The sequence below is a fragment of the Nyctereutes procyonoides genome, unplaced genomic scaffold (genome assembly GCF_905146905.1).
Source record: "Nyctereutes procyonoides isolate TBG_1078 unplaced genomic scaffold, NYPRO_anot_genome, whole genome shotgun sequence".
NCBI classification, from domain to species: Eukaryota; Metazoa; Chordata; class Mammalia; order Carnivora; family Canidae; genus Nyctereutes; species Nyctereutes procyonoides.
Genome location: NW_026575125.1, coordinates 17,587,982 through 17,605,309, shown reverse-complemented (window position 1 = coordinate 17,605,309; position 17,328 = coordinate 17,587,982). Strand labels below are relative to the sequence as shown.

The 17,328-nt window shown below is 43.1% G+C and overlaps 1 protein-coding gene across 2 annotated transcripts in view; it reads left to right on the top strand.

Moving 5' to 3' along the window:
• The window catches only part of SMPX (small muscle protein X-linked), a 54,297-nt gene that overhangs the window by 10,076 nt on the left and 26,893 nt on the right, over positions 1–17,328 (top strand). For both annotated transcript variants that reach the window (XM_055337444.1, XM_055337445.1), the window contains exons 3-4: positions 6,079–6,165; positions 12,015–12,163. In XM_055337444.1, coding sequence (XP_055193419.1) covers positions 6,079–6,165; positions 12,015–12,149 — 222 coding nt within the window. In that variant the 3' untranslated portion in view covers positions 12,150–12,163. The remainder of the gene's footprint in view (positions 1–6,078; positions 6,166–12,014; positions 12,164–17,328) is intronic.

The following is a 17,328-nucleotide window of genomic DNA, read 5'->3' as shown; positions in this document are numbered from 1 at the left end:
AGGGAGAGAGAGAGAGAAAAGAAAGATTTTCAGTATGAAACACCATGGGCGATGGACAGTGGCTGAGAGTTTCTCAAGATTGTGTTGAGTGGGTAAGTTTTGTATGTTCTGAATCTTTTCCAGATTTCAAGAATCCCTAAAGACAAAGAAGTTATATTCTAATGGTAAAGAACTGTATTTTAAAATAGGTTGGACTACATTTTAGTTGGTAGGTTCATCTGTCTCTCTTAATTTAGGCTAATATATCAAAGAAGAATCTCATTTTTAAAAAGATGTATGTATTTATTTATGGGTGGGGGAGAGAGAAAGAGATCAAGAGAGAGCACACAAGAGCAGGGGGAGGGAGAAGCAGACTCCCCGCTGAGCAGGGAGCTGGATGTGGGATTCAGTCCCAGGATGCTGGGATCATGACCTGAGCCAAAGGCAGTTGTTTAACCGACTGAGCCACCCAGGTGCCCCAAGAATCTCATTTTCTAATCAGCTATTGAGAAACTTCTTTCTGAAAGTCTCTATGAAGATGCTAGAAATCTCAAAATGGTGATGCCTGGGTGGCTTAGTGGTTGAGCATCTGCCTCTGACTCAGGGCGTGATCCCAGGGTCCGGGATAGAGTCCCACATCGGGCTCCCTGCAGAGAGCTTGCTTCTCCCTCTGCCTATGTCTCTGCCTTTCTCTGTCTCTCATGAATAAAGAAATAAAATCTTTTTTTTTTAAGTGAAATCTCAAAATGTCATACCTTGCTCCGTTCAGAGAAGGTCTAGGACACCAAGAATAGGAAGGTACAGAAAGGAATACTGCAAAATGCAACCCTGCAGGGTTTCCCTCTGCCTGTGGCCTGGGAGGATGGCATGAGGCAGGGGGATGGCTATAGATTCTGGCCGGAGTGGCTGGAGACCTCTGAAAACTAAAGATAGAATCAGTGTGTGTGTTGGGGGAGGGCGGTTATCTGAAACAAATATGCAATGGGAGGAAACTCCAAAAGCCTCAACACTGAAGGGAGAGCCAGAATGGGTGCCAACAGGTAGGGAGAGACAAGAGAACACTGGCAGAGGAAAGCAAAGTAGATAGGGATTGTCAGTACCCAGGGGCGGAGAGTTATCAGAATCCAACCCACTGGGGAAAGAAGATGTCACTCCATTGTAAGTCACACAGGAGGGACTGTGGAGGGAATATTGTTTCCAGAATCCTCAAGCTCAATGCCTGGAGCCAAGCAGGAGAACAATACAAATAATTAAGGGAGTAGTGGAATTAACTTACAGGGAATTCTTTCTACTTTTCTTCGCCTGGTAAGATCAAGTGTAGTATTCATTTCACATCAGATAGGTCCATTATCAGGGAACTGTATCCTGTTCTGGCAAAAGATGATCTAGTAGATTTTTTTCCATTCCCAACTTCGAGGATGTACCAAATTATGTATAGCTTGGGAAAGCTATGCACTGGGCTTGCTGCGTCAGGGGCATATTTAAAAATATCTAAGATGAATAAAACTTAAGGGAGGAAAAGAAATGCAAGGGAATGTGTTATGAAAGGAAGAAACGAAAGCCTGCTTCCTTTGCATTTATACAGAGTCTATAAAGAGAAGGAAGTGCAACCTTATAGAATAAACAAATCTAGAAAAAGTCTAATAACATCAATGATGTGGAGTCAACTCAACACAGAGAAAGTCTACCACCAATGACCTGGATTGACTCCATTTTCTTTCATAAAAATGCACCTACTATTCAAAATCCATTTTGAATAGTGAATATCATACCCAATTTGCAGATGGAGATGTTAATCATTGAAAGGTATTTTATTTGCGTTCAAACAGAGTTGAGTCAGTGAAAAACAAGATTATGACATGATTCTCTAGCCAATGGAATAAAAAAGAGAGCTAAGGTCTATGTATTTTCATTAAATTCAAGTTGTAAGGAATTTTTCTTATGGCTATAATTTAGTCTGTAATTTGTCACTCAGATATCACCACCCTACAATTATATTAATGAACTGTCTCTAATCATTTACAAAGCACTCTTCTGACACTCCCTTCAGGTGTACGTTAATGGCTGGATATTTGATGCGTTCTTGGGCTGCTTTGGATCCTGTCAATATTTGCTGTCAAAAAAAACCATTTAGGTTCCTGGTTTCTTGAGGGATGCCTTAAAGATGAAAAAGCATCAAGTCAGTGAGTTAATGGCTCATTTTTCAATGTGGCTTTTCTCTGACACCGATTTTGGGATTATCCATTTTGTGTGCCCGTTTTCCAAGGCCATTCTCAAAGTGTAACCCTGTAATTTTTCTGACAGTTTTGAGAATTTTAGAGTGGTTAGAGCTCATTTTGTTCAGGTAAAAAAGTGCTCTTTGGAGAGGGCTTGATGGAGTGAAAAAATCTGTCCTTAAGATCAGAAGCTCTGATTTGGAAACCTGGCTTTTCCTCCAACTCTTTGTGTGACATCTAACTTCTCTGAGGCTCAGTTTCTTTTTTTTTAAGATTTTATTTATTTATTCATGAGAGACACAGAGAGAGAGAGAGAGAGAGAGAGAGAGGCAGAGACACAGGCAGAGGGAGAAGCAGGCTCCATGCAGGGAGCCCGATGTGGGACTCGATCCTGGGTCTCCAGGATCACGCCCTGGGCTGAAGGCGGCTAAACCGCTGAGCCACCCGGGCTGCCCCAGCTCAGTTTCTTCATCAGCAAAACAAAGGTGATGGTAGGAACCTCAAACCTCGGAAGTCTGTTGCGAGGATGTAGGCCCTAGGCTGAATCAGGGTTTGGGGGTGGCGAAAGTACTGTGTGGTGGGTGGCCAGGGGAGTAGTTACGGTCCCCAGTGTCACGCCGGCTTAGCCAGTCTCAAACCCAGCTCTGCCACATGTACCGACCGTTTGCTAAACACACATTCATTAGCAAGCAGGCACAAACCGGGCTGTGCAGTCTGTCTGCGGGCTCCAGGAAGCCTCAGCTCTCGTTCCTTCAAGTGCTTCAAGTGACTGTCATGTCACATAAAAGGCTCACATGAGGCAGGTGGGGATTCCGTGCCCCTAGTTGGCAGCACCCAGCGGAAACCCTTGTTATCGGTGGCTGGAGACAGGCCCATTTAGGGATCGCTCCCCGAGCTCTGTCTCTGCAGATGCAATCTACAGGCCATCAGATTCTCACACTCTGTTCGGTGGCGGTGGTGGTGGTGGTGGGGTTGTCTCTAAAACATTTTAACCAGTCTACAGACCCTAACCTCCTCTAATTTCTTCAACAAGAGCCATTTCTAATGCTCATGCCATTATTTCACCTATTTTTGACATTTCTTCAAATGTCAAGACCTCAGATGTTAGTGGGTGTTTGGCTTAATGGAAGGACTTGGAGCAGCAATCGTGGGAACGTGGTCTTAGTGATATTTTACCACCTAATGACCACCCACCCTACTGAGAGAATAAACTCCCATTTAGAGCAACAGAATTCTCTAGAGCTGCAGTTTAGACCAGGCTGAACATATAAAATATCACATCCCCTATGCTAGTTGAGAGTAAATTACAGACAACTTAACAATAGGAAGAATGAACATTGTAAGTACATGTCAATACTCATCCACTTAAGGGTGATCTCTTTCAATGGTTGTGAGATTGCCCCCCTGCCCCACACACGCTGGAAGGAACTGCTCACGGCCCAGGGTTTGGGAAAATCAGATGGGGTCCTGCACTCCCTTCCACCTTAGCCAGAGCAGCTCTACCTCTACCTGGTTTGCATTTTAGCTCACAGTACTTTACATGAAGAAAGGGTTCCAGAGCTGAAAGGCCTGAAAACCACTGGCGAAGCCTAACATTCATATTACAAATGGGAAAGATGAGACCCAGAACAGTTGTCACTTTTTCAAGTACAGAGAATCTGTAACAACTCCTAGCACTGGGCTCTTTTCCCTAGCAGAAGCCACCCGTTTACCGTGGAGAGGCGACATGCACTGCTAAAATTAAACTCTGAGCAAGAAAAGGTGGTGTTCCCATAGCATGTGTTTTACCCGAATACATTATCCTGGATGACCTTATGTGTTCCTTTACTGAAAACCACAACCCACTATCGAGCATGCGCACTTGATCAAATAGGTTCGTTTAGCAATAAAGTCTTTCAGAAACTCTATGTGAACTTCAACTCACTACTAGGAAGATGCCGTCTGTAGATGCTTAATAAATGGGTCAGGGTAGAGATGATCTAATTAAACTTTTAGCCAGTTAACCTTCTCCCCCCGAAGTCCTTGTACCTACTTTCCCCCCTTTTTCTTTTTCCCCCCCTTTTTCAATCAAAGTGTAGTAATGGAGATAGTTATTGCTTCAATATAGATAATCGTCTGCAGGTCTTATTTTCATGGTTTTGATCTTATTTCAGGACCCTAATGAGTGTTCATCCAATCTAAGATGCTGCCAACTGTAAAATACCATTATTTTATGGCCTGCCAAAAAATAAAAATGTGCCAATAAAAAATTTAAGAAACCACTGGTTGTAAGACGCATTTTGATTTCAGAGATATTAAAAGAGGTGTATCCCGGAATTCATGAGGTATCCTACCATATTTGCCACCACAGAAGACGCATTTTCCCCCTTGCCTTATGCCCCTCCCTCCTCCCACTCTAGACCACCTGATATTTCCAGTAAGCAGAGGAATAGCATAGAAGGCTCAGCCTTAGACTTTCCAAAATGCTTCCGTCTAAAATTGTGTTGCATCTATATTCTGGTATACATTGTACACACCGATAAAAATACTCTTTGGCTTCTTGGCCCTAGGAATGGTGATGTACCTGTTTTGATACTCTCTACAAACACTTTGGATCTGTTTCCTTTCTGTAGGATCAGCTTTATTCTAGTAGGAAAGAGAGTTTTAAAGACCCTAGGAGGAAAACATCACTTCCTGCTCTGGGGAGAACACAGATCTGCCAGGCTGCCTGAACATGGACCCTGGATATTTCCTGTCTTGAGTTAAACATTCCTCTGGCAACAGAGGTCATATCAGGCAGTTCCAAATGGATCTACCACGTTTCCTAATAATTTTGTTTGATGTGGTACCAAAATTGCCCAAACTGTATCACCAGGTAGTAAAATATTTCATTCCCTTTGCTTGGGCATTATTTTCCTGCATAACATCAAAGTGCAATTTCAACTTTTCAGGTCTAAATACCCAATTACTCATATCCAAAAACTCATACACTTTATCGTTAAGTGGAAAAATTATGTTCTACCTTTAAAAAAGTTTTTGTTTTCTTTTTAGAGAGAGAGCATGGGTGGAGGGGAGGGGCAGAAGGAGAGAGAGAATCTTTTTTTAAAAAGATTTTATTTGTTTGAGACAGAGTACAAGCCGGGAGAGTGTCAGAGGGAGAGGGAGGAGGAGAAGCAGGTTCCAGCTGAGCAGGAAGCCGGATGTGGGGCTTGATCCCAGGACTCCCGGATCATGACCTGAGCCAAAGGCTGCCGTTGAACCGATTGAGTCACCCAGGCACCTCACACATTTTCTTCATGAAGGACAAAAATCTATGAAGCGTGACACCAATGAACTTGACTTTCCAGCACTCTCCTTATGCACTGATCTGCACAGTGGTGTACTGGGGAGAAGGTAGAGGAGCATCAATTATAGAGATCTCAAGAAGTGCTGAAAAAAATCATAGACATTATGGAAAGGAGGAGGTGGTTTAGCAGGTGTGAATGCGGCCCTCCTAGGGTGAATCTGAAGGAAGCTGAAGGAGGGCTAAGGAGTGGAATGGCTTCTGTGGATGCTGTTTCCTTCTTTCCTATCATTATGTGTTCCTTCCCCATCTGAGGGAGAGAAAAATATTAAGCATCACAGGAGGGCAACAGCCGGAACAAAGTGTCTTAAAATTCTTCTATTCAACAGGGAATTGTGAAATCACTGCACAGACCTAAGGATGAGTTCCAGAAATTTGTAATAAATGGAAGTCACATTTTCCTTTGCATATTTTTATTCTGTCATTATGGCAATTTTCTTGAGGTAAAAAGCTTTAAGGATGTACTTTCTAGATGCATTTCTCCTCGCAATGATTATGGTCTCTGAGTGCCATTGCAACTTCCTTTTTTGAGCTAAATCTTCCCTGCTTTTTTTCTTTTAGGCAAATATCAACATCCCAATGGGAGCCTTTCGGCCAGGAGCTGGGCAACCTCCCAGAAGAAAAGAGTGTACTCCGGAAACGGAGGAGGTGAGGAGAATTTAGCTGGCAGAGCTCAGCCCTCTCTTTCCCCTCCAGCCTCCGGATGAGAGCGGGGCAGAGGCAAGGCAAGGCTTGGCTCTCCAGGACAAGGGAGGCGTGAATGAATGTGGGTCAAGGAGTCACCACCCAGTAGATCCATTTCTTTGACTCTTAGCCATGAAACACACTGCTCCTCACTGCCCCTCAGCTCTTTAAGTGCCTGGCACAGTTACTTGAAGATGCTGAGTTTAACATGTAGTTTGTTGATTGAGGAAGTGTGTGCGTGTGTGTGTGCTGGGGGAATAGCTTCTCACATGCTCCTGGTCTGACAACAGTCACTAGCTCAGTAAGGTTTCACTCAGAGCTTATACTGAACCTACTAGAATGTCTTTAGTACAGCTTCTGATGAGTGACAAACCCCTGTGGGAGCTCAGGTAATAAGCACGTTAAATTACTTGTGGATTCAAACAAAAAGCCCCAATCTCTGGGTATTTCCTTTGAAAAGAGGACTTTGCAAAGGAGTCCATCAATTTGTCTTTTTTTCCTCCCGCTGATTCTTTACCTCTCCTCCAAATTTGGATGCCTGCTTGGCTGAAATGGAGGCTAAAATGAGTAAGTGCATTAAATCGAGGAACCCCTCCATCCCACCCCAAAGTCTGCATTTCTTCACCAGCTGTGCCTTTTCTGATGAAACCTGGAAGGTCTGATACTGAAAAAAAAAATTCAGGTTTCAGACCATGTCATTCACATAAGACAAGGAAAATGGAATTAAACAAGGCCACAGGGCATAGCTAACTGTATTTCATCTTTTTAAAAAGGGTTTTTTTTTTTTAACTTTTGTAGGTGACCTCTTTGGTATTTGCCCTCAAAGAACACCTATCACCATTTCAAAGCTTTCTAATAAAACTTTGGTTGTCCCTCATCTAACCTCTTATTCCTGTAAATAATTCCTGACATGGTCCTAAATTAGTAGTTCCAGCCTCCTATCAATAGAAAGATAAGTTTTCAAAGAAGAAGTTGGAGTATTTGAGTGACACCACCAAGGTCTGGAATTTCCACCACTAAGTCACCTTTGATGAATAAAAATTTTGAACATACAAGTTGAAACGACCCAGCACTACCCTGCATTTCTGGTACATAATTTCAAACTCTGACACTGCCGACTTGGCTATCTAGTTCACTCCTGATTATGAGGCCTCCCTCTGGGATTTTGGTCAAGCATTTCTGAGTCTGTGTCTGCCAAATAGGATTCACTCTTGTCCTCAGAGCTTTGCTGAGAGGACTCAGCGATATAATGGAAATGGCACAGCCTAGCAAGCGTTCAGTAAATGATTGGCCATCAATTGATCTAATTATCTAATTTTCATGAAGGACTCCCAGGCCTATTATCTGGCGTATTGTAAGAAATAGGCATGGGGAGGTTGAAGAAAGGGCAGTGAAATTCTTTCCACACCTCTGTAATTAGGTTTTCTTCCCATGCTTCCTTAAGCTGTGTCTGTCACTCCCATGCCAGTCGGTCAGAAGGTAGCTTGACCCGGTTTTCTCACTAAACTGACGGATGTAACAGTTGTTTTGGAGGGTTGCATCTTCCCTCTGCGGTAAAGATGACCCTCAGTTCTTCACTGTACAACTGGTGCTTTCCTCCTCACAAGTGTCCCAGTCAGGGGGTTGGGAAAGCACTTTGCTCTCACACTTGTCTGATGGTTCCAGCACATTCTAAAATAGACAAGAACTGATATAGCCTGTTTGTGAACACCTACTTTCTGATAAGCCACATGTACAGATGGCTAATCAATATTCTGCACAGGATGAAGGGAGTGAGGTATCCACAGAGATCCAGAGACCCCAGGAGTGTTTCTTGAAATGAGCTGTACCTTTCTCATGGGGCTCCATGGGCTGGGACGGTGGTATTCTGTTCCTGTAAGAGCAGAAATGAGCTCTCTCGGGGCTTGTGGGGTCTTAGGTAGGGTTGGGATTTAATGACTCAAAGTCTGGCCCGGACCTTGGAGTGAGTTTCTCATGGAAACAACATTGCATGGGGAACAGTTAGGCAGCTTGGCTTGGCTACAAGGGGCATTAAGTAGGATTTTGTGGGTTTGCCCCCTTTTGTCCTGTAGTTTGGAGGGAAAAATGGAATCTGAAATAAAAATAACTTCTACAGCCACACTTCCAAAAAATTTTCTAGTTCGCAAACCTGGAATTGCTTACATACTTAGCTTTGGGATTTGTTGCCTAGCCTTGCATTAAGATAATCACTGTATAAAATGGAGATTATAACACAGCATCCCTGAACACAATAGGCCACCTCGATCACAGCCAGCAGCTCCCCCATCTCAGTCCTGATGCCATCTCCTATGTGAAGAGGATGTACCCCAGCAGGAAGCCAGGATCAGCCTTTGGCTGTCTGACAAGGCCTGTGAGCACTGGCTGGGTCTTCAGCCCACCTATGGTCTCTGTGAGCCCTTTGCTCACAGAGCTGGAGCGCACCCTCCGTCTGCTCGGCCCAGCCAGTGTTGGCATGTGCCCGACATAGAGGCCTTACAGCCAAATCCTTACAAGGAGGGCCCATCTTTTGGATAATACAAGGCAGCTGCTTGCCTCGAGTGATTTGAAGGGTATTGACAAGCCTCCACTCTGCCTCTCAAATCTCTTTTTTGACCGTAATTCCATCATTATTAAGCCAGAAAATAGCATGTTGGGCCGTTCTGTTAATTATTTCCCTCTCCACCTTGTGCCCTTACAAGATGCAAACACACTGCTTAATTCCGGTCTCACTACTTCCTAGCTGTGAGGCCGTGGGCAATTTTCTTACTCTTTCCCTCCCTGCCCTGGGCCTCAGTTTCCTCAACTATACAACAGGGACAATAGCAGATTTATTGCATTGGTGTGAGGATTCAATGAGTTAGCCTTTGTAACTTAGAACAGCTAGCAGTGTGGTTGCTCTTGGTACTAAGTCCTCAGTGTCTGAGCACAGACGAACACAGCAGACTCCATCACCCCACAGAGGGGAGGTTAGGGGAGATCTCAATAGGGTGTCCGGTAGTAAAGGGGGAGATGGAGGCAAGATAGCCAGAAAATGGTTCACCATTTCGCCACATTTTACAAATACTTTGTCACTGCCCCCAGGGGAATGTTTCCCTTGACAACAGCCATTCCCAAAACTGGTAAAGTGCTGCGGCTGATAAGCCCTCTCTCTCTCGAGCTCTCTTTATCTCAACCAAAGAAAGTCTTCCATGTCCCTTCTCAGTTCAAATATCTACAAACAAAAGGAAAAAAAAAGTATTATGCATTAGCCAAATGGAGCCATCTGGAGCCCTGCCAACTTATGCCTTTATTTATTATAATTCTTATAATAAATTTATAGAAGAAATAGGATCTGATTCCCATTTTTTAAAAGATGAGAGAAGTTACAGTTAAGAATATGCACCACCATTAACCCCTTCTTGAGTCAATGTCATGTCTACTTATTGAATATATCCATTTATAATTTCCATCATATGTGACCATGCCAAATCAAGTGCTAAAAGTCTTACCTTATTAAAAAAAGCCCAGTACATTGAGGTTTTAATAATTTGGAAGTGACTAATATTAAATATTATCATCCTCTATCCGTGTATGTTCACATAGTAAATCTTTGCATATAGACACATAACTACACACAGCGGCTTTATGCGTTAAATGTGCCAATATAGCACATTTTGATATTACAAACACAGTGAATGTGACTTACCCAGGAACTTAACAGAAGGAATTAGAGACATTTTTCTTCTTCATGCTTCTTTATTAAGATCTACCCACCTAACAACCATGGGAACATTCATAAGTGAGGAAACATTCTTCATTTCAGTGCTACACATATTTAAAAAAAACCAATTTATAGCCTTGTTTAAAACCTCTTTCCAAAAGCCTAGCAAAGAACACTTTTGAATACCTGGTGCTCCAAGTGGATGTTTAATAGTTTTAATTATTGCTTCTAAATCTGCATTTATAAATGATAAATGTGTATCCTTGATAAAAGGAAGCCAATCCTATGGCTCTGTACGTTGGCCTGAGGAAACATTATTTTCCAGATATTTACAACAGGTACAGTCTACACTGAATCACTTTATCATTTTGTGTGGGTGACACATTAGCTCTTTCATCAGTGCTGTGCCAACATTCAAAGAAAATGACTACAGGAGAAACCATTAGTCCTTAGAAGAACAGCACATTAATATTTTATATTTCTACTCACCCCTCAAACAGGCAATTCTATAAAGGACAGGACTACCAAATAATTGGTTAGAGGTTGGGACTCTTGAACAGTTTCTTCCCTTTCCCTGTAGGTTCGAGACATTTTGAGAACTAGATGTAGGAGCCAGATGGAGGCAAAGCCCAGCATTAGCTTGAATACCCAGGTCACAGGGCTGCCTGGTTAGGCTGGCAACAAGCATGGGCATAGGGCTTGAACCACAGGCAAAGGTGTGGTTTCTTACTCCTTTTCCCTGAAACTGTATTGGTTTACTCAGTTGTTGGCCAAACAGATGAAGCCCTGCCAGTCCCACATCTTGACTGTGTTAGTTTGGGTACTCCAAGAAGCCCACAGAACGATGGGCTTGGACATACAAGATATTTATTGGCGAAACCACTTGTAAGGAAGAATGGGAGGGTGGTTGGATGTGACGTGGGTGAAGAAGAGTGGGACAGCGGATGGGGGCGAAACCTCTTAGACCTCACTGCTGTTCTAAGGAAAATTCTCGAGCTGAAGTTCCTTCCCAAGAGTCTCTTGTCTCCTGGGAACAGGCTGGCCTCAGGATCCTGTGACACTCAGTCATTGGGCACGAGCAGAGTAGCCGTGGGAAGTGTGATCTCAATGTGGCGATGGGCGGCTTGTAGGGTGAAGCAGCTGGGACCAGTCATCTAATTACCCTGCCGGGAGAAAACTGATCGGAGAGGCGTGCTCCTGTGGCTGCCACGGTGATCAAATGTTCCTCCAACATCTCTCTTCTAGGGCCAGAGAATATGCTCCCCACCTCTACCATAGGAACAATGAGCTCATAAGCAACTTTTTTCTATAGTAATGACTTGGGGGTTGTAGGAGCCACATACAGCCACTGATCTCATTGTTACAGTCACTGTTAATATGTATGTTTGGCGTATGTACACAGGCATATATTTGCCATTATGGTACATTCTTGGGATTAATCAGCTAAACAATAATGGGCAAGTGTGCACGTCTGTACCAGGCATTAGAGGAGCCACAAAAAAAAAAACCATATAGGATGTGGTCTCGCCCTAAAGCTGCAACAATATAAAAACATTAAATAATAGGAAATTTCAAATAGCTCCTAAAGCTGGGAGGGAGAACTGGGCCTCCTCTGTGACTCCACCTCATCCCACCCACATTCAAGAAGGTTTTGCTTATATAAATACTAGTTTGTTTATGCTTCCCAGAGATGTTATTGGAACAAAGGCTGGCAGCTACTGCACCCCAAAGAAAAATATTTTTAAGCTTCTGGACTAAGTCATTGTTAGAGCCAACTGTGTACTAACATTCTACAAATCTCTGCTGTGCAGGCATATTAGGATCCTAAGATACGAAATTAAATTTGCTCTCGTAAGGTGCTTCTCCTGGAAACACAAATCCTAACTAGTCATAATGTTTGTTAGTTTTCAGGCATTGAATAGTACTCCTGTGTTTTCTAAGTCACATGGAGATGACTTGTTTTCTTCTTCCAACTTTATTTCATATTCGTCTACAAACTTCAGATCTTCTGGAAGCTCCGAGGGTGTCTCAACAGCGCAGGAACAAGTGACAGAGAACCCAAATGTCTCTTTTTTCAGAGATCCCATCCCTTCTTTCTTTTCTTTCTCTTCAGGGTGCTCCTCCCACCTCGGATGAGGAGAAGAAGCCAATGCCAGGAGCGAAGAAACTTCCAGGACCTGCGGTCAACCTATCAGAGATCCAGAACATTAAAAGCGAACTGAAGTACGTCCCCAAAGCTGAGCAGTAGTTGGAAGAAAGAAGGTGAGTGAAAAATTATTTCCTTCCACTTAAAAAGACTGCTGTAAAATGGGTTACGGAAGCCTTCCCCAGAGGGAGTCTGGAATTCCAGAAGTATTCATTAAGCTCCAGGGCCTTCAGTTTAGACCAGTTTTTCTGATGCAAAGATTTCCTGGTAAAGCCGAGCTTCGGGGCCTGTCATATTTCATAACCAGTTGGAGAGCCATAGAGGATGTTTGTCTGCCAACCCCTTTCTGGTCACCTTCTTTGCTGGGGGAGGGCAGGGTTGGGAGTGGGCCCTGGGGAGCTTTTCATCTTGGGGTCCCTCATTCCACGCCTCAGTTTCCCCACCCAGATGCCACGAAGAGTGATGAACTTAGTCTTGAGGAGAGGCTCATGGGAGCAAGGTGTTGAGGAGGTCTGGAAGTGTAAAGAGGGTAGGGATCAGTTCAGGCCTTGACAGGAATAACCCAGATGTGTGCAGAGCAGACCAAGGGGCCCCGGTGATGACTCAGAATGTGCACGAGGGAAGAGCAGGCTCAAAACTGTACCTGCCACCCTCCCAAGGAGGCAGTGCAGGCAGGGCCTGTGACCTTATTTTTATTGTTAATGGATCTGTTCAATCATGACCCTCTGGTGAGGGCTCAGCCCTGCCCTGCATCTGCAGACCTGACAGGTGCGGACTGGTTTGCGAATTTTGCCAGCAGGGGGTGTGTGGAATCAGCCTGTCCTCTCTTTTCCAGCTCTCTCCTGGGAACATGAGAGCAAATCTACTTTATCCAACATTACTGAATCCCACCATGCACAGTTTATTCCGTTTCTTAAGCAGAAGTTTAAGTTCAGAAGAGAGGAATCTACATTGGTAACACAAAACAGGTCTTTATCTGGCTGACTGCCCATTCATTCGTTTGTTCATCAACTCACTCATTTCTTCAATATTTGCTGAGCATCCCCTATGTGCTGAGCAGTAGAGACGTGTGTTAATCATATACCATGTGCCAGATACTGTATGAAGAGCATCACATCCATCGTTTCTGATACCCACTTATTGCTCCCATTCTTGAGATGAATCTTACAGAAAGACTGGTTTTCCCTGTCATGCATCCTCAAGAGGGCATGTGACTTCAAAGTTAGTGCTGTCACTTATGTGTTATTCTACTTCACCCCTTCCTCCCACTGTACCTTACAGAGGTATCACACGCTCCCTATGGGTGTCAGGGTGACCTCTGGCCATGTAGGTCAAGGCGACCTCTGGCCATGTAGGTCAAGGCAAGCACAGCACTGGAGCCCTGCTGAGCCTTCTCCTGTAGACATAACGAATAATAGAACATTCTCTGAGATAATCCCAAGTGTAATGGCAATGTTACTTGTGTCACGCTTATGCCGGCTTACTAGAACATTTCCAAGTTAGCTCTACGGAAGAGATTTCTTTATGGTACAGAGAAAGAGGAGCTGTTTTGAGTTAAAATAACACAACACAGTATCTAGTGTTTTCAGCACAGTTACATAAAAGAACAAAGGAGTAAGAATAAAATACAGTGGATTCTATGACTCTAGAATGAATTCCAGGAACCTGGCCAGGGCCCAAGTGACGCAAGCAGGAACTGACCTGAGGTGTGGTGACAAACACTTATTCTTTATGACAGAATGAAACAAGTTGATGATGAGCATCATTACACTCTGCCCTGCTTATATAGCCAAGCTGAGATGAAATACTGCAATATGCTTGGGACGAAGCTGCAGAACTTTCTTGTGAGAAACCCCGGGGAAGGGAAATAAACATTGTGTAATATTTATTATCATCACCCAACCAAGGCCAGTTAGACACATGAATCTTTAATGTAAACTTTAAAGGACTTTGCTCTTATGAAATCCATGTCGACCTAAATTTAACCCTGGTTACAGTTTCAGAAGAACTTGGTTTTGAAGATTCAAAGGAATGCTGTTTTAAAATGAGCTCAGAGAGGATCTTGAAGTGTTATCTGGCAGTGAGTGTGCAGCCTTGGATCTATCGTTACAGCAATGGGGAACAATATCAACTCAATAAAATACCGAAAAGTTACCAGATAGCCAGGACAAGTTTTTCTTACTTCATTTTCTCAGAGAAGACTATAATGATTCTTTTTCCCTGAACAAATTCTAATAATGCAAAACCACTCAGAGAGGCCTATTTTTCCTTATTCTTAAAGGAATGTGAAAACCTAACGTTGTCACGGTAATTGATCTGAATTCCAAATGAATACAGTCATTGTTTTAAGCCAAGGAATGACCTTTATTTCTTGTAGCAGAGGTAGTAGGCTGGTTTGCTTTTGACGTACTAATTCTTCTCCCACAATTATGTCAGATTTTGAGACTTCCATGGTCATGGTTTGTGGTCACAGAGGGAGAGCCTTTTTTTTTAACATTGACTCATTCAGTGGACTCATAAGGCGTAAATATCCTGGACCAGCCATCATTTAGCCCCTTACTGGTTGGCCTGATTTCCTCCTTCTGGGCTACCTCTTTGTCTTTGCTGCTTGATCAGGAATCTCCTGTGTCTACAGTCAGAAGCTACCATTGGCTTGTTTCTTTATAGCTATAGCAGATTCCACCTCAGACTTCATAGATAGGGATCTGGAGAACCCAAAGGACTGCTCAGGGCTGGTGTCCAGCAAGCTGGGTGTCCTTTTCTGTTCCCTCTCTATCCTCAGATCAGACCACAGGTGCCCAGTAAAGAGCCTCTAGCTCTGTACCATGGGCATTTTCTTCATTATGTGCTAAGATATATAGATGTCAAACTTGGTCTCCACTCTAGGGATACTTTGATCTTGGTGGAAAGATAAAATACTTCAAAAGGCAACTCAAGAGTTAGACAGCAGCTCAGTGATTCAAGATATCCAATGACTGTTTATGATCCTCTAAGTAGGCAGGAAAGATAACTGATGTTATGATTTATGAGAGGGGTAACTTGTGATGATTTTGTGTTAGGGACAGTTTGAAGGAGGTAGTGGGAATGGGATGGTTTAATAGAGGCTCAGAATTAGCCTCTGGACATATGGAATGTCCAGAACATCATTGACAAGCCTAGTGAGATCAAACAGTTCCTCTAGGGCAACGTCCTTAAACTTCTGGAGCGGAGCAAAACAAGATTGTACAACCAGCCCACACCATCTCTTCTCTTCTTCCAGTGGTAAAAAAAAACTCAGTGTTTTTTTTTTTTTTTAAAGAACTCAGTGTTAACAAAGCATCGGGGAGGAACAAAATAAGTATCAAAGTGGTAGCAATACAGCAATCACAAGAAAAATGGTTAACAAAGGTAAACCCTAAGAATAAATCTATAGTTATGTTAATGAGCACAAACAGCAGCGATTAAAAGTCCTGGGACCCATGAAGCACTAGAAAGAAACTGTTGTTCTGAAGTTGCAGGAATTCTTCCTCTCTGTGTTGGACATTACAGTATGGCCACATGTTGTGTGGCAGCCAGACTTCATGGTTACATACTAAACCAGGGCTTCAGAAAGATGCGAAATTTAGTGATTCCTAATAATTCACTTAATAGCTGTTGGCTATGCATGGACTTAATCCCCATCTGCCATTAAGAACTGAAGAAAGCACTCGCATTTTTACATTAGGAAGACTTTTGAGGTCAACCAGTGGGTATTGGACCATTCTCTGAGAAACACTGTGGTAGGGCATGGAGAGTGAGTTCAAATGATCCGCAATGCTTGTGTGGTCATACACAGCCCCATGATCTCGAGCTGGCCTCTATCCCATACCCCACATCAGCCAACCAGCCTTGCTTCTGGATTTCTTTGACAAGAACCATCATAATGCCCTGATAGAGGAGGTATGCCTTCTTCCAGCACTCTGCCCCACCCCTAGCATCTTCTGTTTACGCCATCACAATATTTACCAAAGTGATGTATTGGTTTCCTTGTTTATACCTTCTTTATGATGCTAGGATATAGCTTCTTTTTTTTCAGGATATAGCTTAAAGGCTGGGGGGGGCACCTGATATGTCATGAGCATATAAGGCATGTCTGTAGGATGTTACTGGTGCTGTGACCATAGCAAGTTTGGTGGTCCCTAAAAATGTGTTCTTGTAGACTCCCCAAGTCCTTGTATTCTCATGGGGATTACTATTTAAAAGCAAGACTAGCTTTTCTTGCCAGGTCTGAAAGTAACATTGTTGACCACGATCAGTCAAGGTCTCAGAAATTTGACTTGAATTCACTGATTTTAACTTCATTATTCCTCTGGGAAACCAAAAATTTGGAGAAGATGTCACCTTTGGTTCATAGTCTTCAAAGGGAGAAAAACATGTAAAACCAGAAGAAAATAATTTACTTATCAAGAGTTATTTGGATTTTTCAAAGACCATCTAGGTCCAGATAAGACATATTTACCAACCATTCATCCAGAGAGATGTCATTTCTGCTAGAAGAGAACATAAGGTGTTCATTACTCTTAAATGTTAACTACTATGCATCACCATTGTTCCTGCTGATTCAAGGGCTAATTTTGAGAGTGTTGGCAGGAGGGCAAATTGATGTACCCAGACATTTGATGAAAAGTGCATTTAGTACCTAACAACAGACCCCTGAAATACATGATTCAGAGACTTACAAAATTAAAGGAAGAAACAGTTCAACAATAGGAACAGGATAATTTAATACCCCACTTTCAACAGTGGACAGAAGTAGACAGAAGATCAACAAGGAAACAGTCTTAGTCTTTTGGGGATGCTATATAACAGTATACCTTAGACTGGGGGGCTTATAAATAACAGAAATTTATTTTTTCACAGCTCAGGAAACTGAGAAGTCTAAGATAGAGATGCCGACATATTTGGGGTCTGATGAGGTTTCCTGGTTTATTTTTTTTAAATAATAAATTTATTTTTTATTGGTGTTCAATTTGCCAACATACAGAATAACACCCAGTGCTCATCCTGTCAAGTGCCCATCTCAGTGCCCACCACCCAGTCACCCCCACCCCCCGCCCACCTCCCCTTCCACCACCCCTAGTTCGTTTCCCAGAGTTAGGTGTCTGCTTCCTTATAGATGGCCATTATCTAACTGGATCCTCACATAGTGGAAGGGATAAGGGAGTTCTCTGGGGTCTCTTTTATAAGGGCACGAATCCCATTCAACAGGGCTCCCCTCTCATGACCTAGTCACCTCCCAAAGGCCCCACCTCCAAATGCCGTC